This window comes from Neopelma chrysocephalum, unplaced genomic scaffold, assembly GCF_003984885.1.
Source record: "Neopelma chrysocephalum unplaced genomic scaffold, ASM398488v2 Primary Assembly neopelma1_75, whole genome shotgun sequence".
Lineage (NCBI taxonomy): Eukaryota > Metazoa > Chordata > Aves > Passeriformes > Pipridae > Neopelma > Neopelma chrysocephalum.
Window position 1 is genome coordinate 11,438,194 of NW_020897736.1, and position 8,131 is coordinate 11,446,324.

General features: G+C 51.4%; 1 protein-coding gene and 1 long non-coding RNA gene across 5 annotated transcripts in view; both read right to left on the reverse strand.

Annotated features, from left to right (window-relative positions):
- Positions 1–805, reverse strand: part of IGF1R (insulin like growth factor 1 receptor) — a 174,556-nt gene extending 173,751 nt beyond the window's left edge. For all 4 annotated transcript variants that reach the window (XM_027688609.1, XM_027688607.1, XM_027688606.1 and 1 more), the window contains exon 1: positions 543–805. In XM_027688609.1, coding sequence (XP_027544410.1) covers positions 543–636 — 94 coding nt within the window. In that variant the 5' untranslated portion in view covers positions 637–805. The remainder of the gene's footprint in view (positions 1–542) is intronic.
- Positions 806–2,919: 2,114 nt separating this feature from the next.
- On the reverse strand, positions 2,920–7,816 carry LOC113970150. Its single transcript, XR_003535053.1, has 3 exons — positions 7,725–7,816; positions 6,571–6,872; positions 2,920–6,433 (listed from the first exon to the last, which is right to left on the reverse strand). It is a non-coding gene; the product is annotated as an uncharacterized LOC113970150 (long non-coding RNA).
- Positions 7,817–8,131: the final 315 nt, after the last annotated feature.

Here is an 8,131-nt window from a genome sequence, read left to right on the forward strand (position 1 = left end):
CACACCCCTCCATGGAGGGGGAGCCCCCCTCACACCCCTCCATGGAGGGGGAGCCCCCCTCACACAACCACAGATACACAGGGAGACCGCTCACACACACCCCAGCCACACAGGGAGCCCCTCAGACAGGGAACCCCCTCACCAGCACCTTCACACGCACGCACACACACCAAACACAGGGAGCCCCTCATGCATCCACACACACACACAGAGGGAGCGCCCCCCTCACCAGCCCCCTCACACACATTCACACAGGGACACACAACGCACACACTCTCACACAGAGCCCCCCCCAGCCCTCTCATTCACACAGAGACACCCCCCCCAAACACACACTACACACACACACACACACAGAGTGAGCCCTTCACACACCTATAGGGACCCCCCCCATTCACACACAGACTCACATAGGGACCCCCCTCACCGATCCCCTCAGAACCCCCCAAACACGCACAGGCAGCCGACGCCCTCAGCCCCCTCCCAAACAACCCCTCACTCGGGGGTCCCTCGCCCCCCTCCCCGGCTCGCATCGTACTCACTTTCTCCATTTGTTGGCCACAGACAAAGTGCGCCGAAGACGAGCAGGAACCCCCAGACGACGGCGAGGGACGCTCCTCCAGCGCCAGACTTCATTCCTCTTTCTTTAATTGGACAAAATCCCCCTTTCCGAAAACAAAACAAAAAAAAAGTCCAGAAATTGTTCGCTTTCTTTCCTCTCCCCGTCCTCTAAAAATAACGAGCGGCAGAGGAGAAGCGGGGCAGGGTAAATAAATCCACGTTGCCTCAAGAAATGAAAAAAAAAAAAAAACCAACAAAAAAAAAACAAGACCCTTCGGAGAGCGGCGAACCGGAGGGTTGTTGAGGTCCCTGGGTGTTGATCTTCCGGAGCAACCACACCAAAAATACACAAGATATTCACGATGTATTAACGGCAACAACAACAAGGCATGGAAGCCCCGGGGCGACGCTGTCTCCGGGGCGGCGGGGCGGGCTCGGGGCGGCGGGCGGGGGGCGCCGCCGTCTCCCCTCAGCGCTGGCTGCGGTGGTACATCGTGCACAGGAGCCGCAAACACGAGGCACATCGGGGCTGGCAGTCGGCATCTTCAACCTCCATTTTCAAACACCGCACACACGCACATATACACACACACACACAGAGACACAAAAACTGGGAGGGCCGCGGAGGGAGGGGAACGGGGGGGCGCGACCCAGACAATCCTATTACAAAACAACAACAGCTCCGCCGTCCCCCCGCGCGGGGACGGGGCTGCCCCGGCGGGATCCCCGCGGCTCCGCTCCCCGCTCGGCCGGGGAGGGTGGGGGGGACACCCCACGCACAACCACCACCCACAACAACACCACCGCCACCACCACGAGTCCGGCTGCCTGCAGAGGCTCGAAACGCAGGATTTGGGTCGAAAATGAATTAAAAAGGCTTCCCCCCTACTCCTCCTCTTCCTCTCCTCGGCGCGGCTGCCACAGGCTCCTTCTCCAAAAAAAAAAAAAAAAAGAAAAAAAAAGAAAAAGAAAAAAAAAGCCGAATCCAGGACACACACACAAAGCAGCGGCGGCAGCAGCAGCAGCGGGGCGAGCGGAGCGCTCAGCACCCCGCCTCCTCCCCCCGCAGCTCTCCTCCTCGCATCCCTCCGAGCCGCCTTCCCATCGCGGCGGGGGCGGGGGGGAGGACGACGAACGACGACGACAACAACAACAACAACAACAAAAACCACCCAGCGAATTTGTAAATCCTTTTCCTTTTTTTTTTCCTCCCTTTTTTTTTCCTCCCTTTCCTCTTTTCCCTCCTCCTCTGGGTGCGCGCGCGCTGCAAACCTTCCCCCGGCGCTGCCCAGCCCAAGGCAGGGGGAGGGGGATCCGGGAGAGGTGTGTGTGTGTGAGTGTGTGAGCCGGGGGGGGCGAGCAAGGCGATCCGGTTTGCTGAAGGTCAAAGCCCAGGAGCTTGTTGCGAAGGGTCTGTAATTCCTCCGGGGAGGGAACGGGGTGGGGAGGGGAGAGGGGGGGAAGGGTCTGCTGCTCCTCCCAATTAATTCGCCGCTCGCTTGCGGCAGGGTTCGCAGCGCTCTGCTGCCGCGTCTGCCCCCCCCCTTATCCTCCTCCTCCTCCTCCTCCGCGCTGGCTCCCTGTGCACGACGGAGAGTGAGCGCTGGTAAACAAGAGCCCGGCGTCGCTCCGCCGCCGCTTCCCCGCTCTGCGGCCGCGCGGGGACGGGGCTCGCTCCCGCCCTCCCCTTCCCTCCTTTCCCTCCCTTCCCTCTCCTTCCCTTCCCTCCCCTCCCGCGCGCGCTCCCGTGTCCCCCCCCCCGGGCTCCCCTCGCCCAGGCGGCGGCGGCGGCGGCGGCGGCGCGCGCGGAGGCGGCGGCGGCGCGAGCGGGCGCCGGGGAAAACCCGGAGCGGAGCGAGCCCCGAGCGGAGCGGAGCGGGACGGGAGGATGATGCGCCCAGGGATGCTGCGGGACCGCCGCCGGCCCTGCCCCCCTGCCCTGGCCTTCCCTAACGGGAGAAACGGGTAAAGGAGCCCCTGATAGCTTCAGCGAGCATCCTGCGGGGCGCCGGGAGAGCCCACTAGAGACCCCCGCCAGTGGAAACACCGCTGTGTTCCCCATGCATAATAAATAAAAAAATAAATAAATAACATATAAAAAGGCAGGGACGGAGTTAGGAGGAAGGCAAAACCCATAGCTGCGATTTTTACTTGGTTGTGTTCGTTCATTTATGGCATTTAATGCTTGCACACTGAGAGCAGGCCAAGGGCAGGTCCTGCAGCACTGCTCCCGGGGATGCAGGGCAGGAGCGTGGGATGGGGATGCCAAGGCTGGGCTTGGGGAGGGGACGAACCACAGCAGAACATGTCCCCATCCATAGTCGCCACCTTCCCCTTCCACACTCACCACCTTCCCCTTCCACACTCACCATCCCCACCCAACACCCCAGCACTGTGAGCTCCCCACACGTTTCTCCGCTCATATCCCTCAACGGCATTGGACGCCCAGACCCCAAAAGGGGGGAGACGGGATTAGTTGAGGCAGAAGAGGTTTGGGCTTTTCAGGATGGGAAAACGTGGGCCGTGTTCCTGCTGTTTCGCCGGAGCTCGTAGTAGCCAGGCTGCTCGGCATATGGGTGTCCTGAGTAATCACTGATTTGTTGCAATACTTTGGCATGGGGAGATAGCAATTTGATGCTTAAGTATAAGAAAGCAGACATCTGTGAGCATTAGCTATACTCTAGGGTTCAGGTTTGTTTTTTTTAAAAAAGCTACATTAAGAAATTTGCAAATGCCACATTATTAATGCAAATGTCAAAATTAAGTTTTTACATTTAAACCTAAATTCTCCTTGAACATCTTGTATTACAATAGCCTTCTGTTATGTTACCACATCGTTCCCCCAACCTTATACATGTTTTTCTTCTTGTAGTTTCTCCATCCATTCTTATACCATTTTCTGTGTCAGAACGGTTCAGTTATCTGAGTTACACATTAGCTCTTGTACCCCTTAGGAAAGGTGAAAAGGTTCTATTCTGCATTACAGAAGTTAAGGGGAAGATCATCACTGAGCACAAGGGGGGCAGAATTGCCACATGTGCACACATATGCAGGACTGTGTCAATAATTCAGTAATAATAACTCAAAGCACCAGGCTGTGCCCATTTGGGTGGTATCACAATCCTCCCAAGATTCTGTGCAGGAAAATCAGGTATTTACACATGAAACAATCCTGGACTGCCACGTGTGTGTCTACCATAGACAGACTTTCAAGTCCTCAAATTGAACCAGAAATATCTTCATGTCCCATAAATTTTTACTATTGCTGGGTACAGCTGTGCCGGGTGCTGAGCAGTACAAGTGTCCTTTCTGTCTGTGTTGTAGCACTGATGCAGCATAAATTATAATGTGTTATTTACTAATTAATGTATTGTTGTGTAAAGGCAGAGCTGACGTGGGAGCTGCGTGTCTATGGTGGATCATTCTGCTGTCATAAAGAACTTCTATTATTGTAAAATAGCCTTTCTTTCACTACTTTGGCGAATAGGGTAAGTCATGGACAAGCACATTGTGCTGGATGATGCAGAAGCAGAGAACAAAAAGACGTGCTGTGCCCCCAGAGAGCTTCCAGTCTCATGTAAACACAGTCCTATAGGTGTCATAACGTAGTTTGTTTTTGGAATCTGTCAGATTCTTTTTAAAAGTTTTTTGAAAACACAGTGTTGAACCGAAGGTGTTTGCTGTGTTCTCCATCCTCCTGAGCTGCTGATGCAAAATTCATAATTTGGAATTGTCTGGCTGGATTCTTCCAGGATGTCTTTACCTTTTATGCTGTGGAGGTACATGGGGGGAATCCCTTTTTGCGTGAATGCTGACGCACCCATAGCTCTGCTCTCTTAACCTCTTAAGAGAAGACCTGTGCCCAGTGTTCAGCATTCCTTACCCTCTCCCGTGTTCGGCAGCTGCCAGTGCCAGCCATGCATATGCACATGCTCAGCTTCAGTGTGCACTTTTAATCACATTTGGCTCCTGCATGTTGATGTCTTTCTCCAAGACTGTTCCCGTTATTTTCAGTGGAAGTATTTAAGTCAGGAGTTTTCAACATGTACAGCCACACCACGGCCATATATTTGACCATGAAAACCTCAAGCACGCTGTACTACACGTACCCTGTGCAAAATTAACGAGTTATAATTTGGACAAATTAAAGTTAATTTTCATGGTGACGTGCAAAGATGCTTCATGATGAAATATGTTTCCTTGTCAACACTGTTTGCCTCTGCTTTTATCTGTAGACCTGTGCAAAGGAGGCTGAAATAAGCACTGAGAAGTTTTGTTTATTGGGAACCCAGATCTGGCATCCTGTGGCTGAACACCTCACAGATCCTTACAGCAGCTTTAATAGCTTTGGCCTTTCTTTGGACCAAAAAGTGTTTACAAATATTTTGCTGGAACTTCATCACAAGGAAGTAAAACTGACTAGATACAAAAACACCCAGCCCAAAACAAAAACATTGTGGCCAATGGATTAAATGAGGTGGCCAAAATGCAAAATTCCTGTAGATCGTAGTCTCCCCAAGTCCATCTGAACATATCAAAGATGTGTTAGGAGAAGGTTTCCCAAGTTGTGGCCATTTGCAATCTTGGATGAGATTTGGGAAAACTGTCTCTTCATTTTCTCTAACTTGTTTATTTTATCAGGTCATTCTTTCACCAACTTAGACCTCATTTCCACTTCTTTTACCTGCTGCAACTTGTCCAGTGGCTCAGCTATAAACCGTAGCAGTTTGTGTTTTGTTATTGCCCAGCAACCCACTGAGGTCCTGATCCTTAGCAAAGCCTCCCACATGAGATAATAATAATAATAAATAAAACTTTTTAAAAATAAGGTGTGTACTGTTCACTGCCTATTGTGTGTGTAGATTCGTGCAAAGTCTTCTTCTGCTTTCTTTTTCCACAGGAAGCCTGAAATATAGGTGTCATTAAGAAATCATTTTGTCATGACATGATCTTCCCTGGTGGTAGGAAATGGCTTTTCCTCTCTGTGCTGTTGGTTCTACAATCATCCCTCCTCTCTGTTTGTGCTGGGCTTTGAGCCTCCCCTTTGTCCACTGCTGGTTTATGGTCCTTGAGTCAGACAGATGGACAGAAGGAAACACACAACCACACACACCCCCACATTGCACTCTCCAGAGTGTGATGCCGAATGCCACCGGCATACCTGTGTCCTGTTCAAAACGCCGCTGAAGTGGAAAACTCGGGAAGTGTGGCAGTGGGGATGAAACAACGCGGTTAAAACAGCCACTGACCCCGGTCTCTCAAAACATGTATCTGCCCAAGGCAAATATCCTCATACTCAGCCATACTTTAATTTTAACAGCGGCCTCACCGCTGCTTTCTGGGGCCACCACTGGGGAGAGAGAGGCCTCGCTGGTTTCCCTGCCTCGGTGCTCGTGCTCCATATAGGCTTGACTAGACTTTATTTTGGCTTCTGCAGCACGTTCAGGGCAGCCTGACCTCTTTACCAGACGCTCGCTTGTCGTAACCTTTAAGCATCTGAACATTTTGTATTACCAGCGTGAGGGAGTAGTTGAAATTTATTCTCCTGCCTTCTCCGGCCGTGTCAGCTCCCCGGGACGAAGGTCATCTGTCACGGAGCGTTGCCCGTGTCTGCTCGAGGTGCTGCTCCTTGGAAGGTCTTTGCAGCTCCTTGCATGTCCTTTGTGATGGCCCAGGAGCTGAGAACACCCACCAGAACCACCTCCACTGCTCCAGGGGCTCCTGGTGCTGCCAGCTCACCTTGCCCAGGCTCTGCTGCAGGCTGAACGTTTCTGTAGCAGAGAGGTGTGGATTTGTAAGTGTTCCAGGCAGGAATTATGCCTGGGTGAGTGATACATCTTTTACACAGCTTGGGTGAGCGGGATTTGCACACCTGAAAGGCACACAGAAATCCTTGGACATCACTCCTTTCCTTCCCCCCCCCTCCCAAATCTCCACTTATAAACTGCATTTTACAGGCTCATAACAAGCCAGGCAATGTCAGGCAAAATGTGGGTTGCCCAGTTTTACCACGTTTTCCAGTTTTTTGCCAGTTTTTGCTCTGTGTTGAGTCAAATCCTGTACCAATGACCTTCACAGGCTCCCGACTGCAGGATAACGCTCGGTCTCCTCTTGGCAAGGGGACAGGAGCACAGCACACTCTGGGATGGACGCTGGGTGGGCAGGTTGACATTAACTCCTCTGTCTGTAGAGCCTCTCCAGCCTCCAGCTGCCTTCCCTTTCCCAGATCTGCAGGATTTGGGTGGAAGCAACCATCTCACCATAACAGCAAGAGGGCTGAGCAGAATCCTGCAGCTGCAGGAGAACAAACTCTGAAGAAAAATGGAGGGAAAAAAAAACAATTGGACACATCTGATGTGGGAAAAACTTAAATACCAGCCTGCTAATCAGATGGACCCAAATGAAAGACATTTCTGTGGCTCTGGGTGATTTTTATTTCTCCTGGCCCCAATATTACTGCAAACAGTAGCTCAAGATTGGTCCCTTCTGGAGCAAAGGAAAAGCAGAAGGCAGAAAGGGTATTGTTTATTGCCTCTTTCCCATACACCTCCCTCCTTCAAACAAAGAATATGCAGTTACATGGATGATTTAAAGGCAGCAGCTGAGCAGGAATAACTATAAAATTCATGTTTTAATAACAACAACAATAATAAGCACACAACAGCATTTATAACCCTAGTTACAGGCCTGAGATATCATATCCATAGCAACTGCAGCAAGCGGTGAATGCCATATATTTAGAGTTCCCGTGCACCTGCCTAAAATAGCCACCGATAAATTATGCTGATGTTTGTGCCTTTTTGACAGCGTTTTTAAGGGGCTGTCGATGCACTTTGCAGCCACGCCGAGCCTCCGCGGCGCGGCACGGCAGCGGCAATACCCCTTCCCTGCCACACCTCGCGTTTGTCTCCTCTTTTGTGTGTCTGGATGCGAGAAATCAGTGATAAAAGGCACCTCGAAGGTGATGCGGTGGCAGGAGCGAGCGGTGGGCGCTGCCACTCGCTGCCGGTGCCTCTCGGTTCCCCGGCTGTCAGAACCTGCCTCCCGTGAATGGATTGAATTAATAAAGTGCTGCGACTCACTGGGGCTCTATCCTGCTCCTGCTGCAGACACCGGCGATGGGATCACGCTGCATATCAATGGCCTGTGCGTAAATAGTTTACCAGAAGTTAATGAGTGGCTGGGAGGTGTTGGAATACACGACCAGTCAGTTGTGGAGACTGTTACAGAGTCCAACAGGTCAATCGTGGGCTTGTAACCGTGGCTTATGAGCATCTACCAGACCATCTGTTGATGTGCTTATTACATTTTATAGCACAAACTCCTGATGTCTGCAACGAGCTTATAACAGCTATTAATCTTGTATTATTAACCCTTTGAAAGCAATGTCTATTTTAAGTTTAATAAGTAATGTCACCAGCAAGAATTCCACCAGCCTAACTGGGGGAGGGATCAGATTTTTACCTCCACGTAGCGGGTAGAAAGGGTCTGTCCCTACTGTATCGTGTGACTTTTGGATTGAGCACTTTGGGTTTTCACTTGTTAAATAAACTTTGGACGTGCATGAATC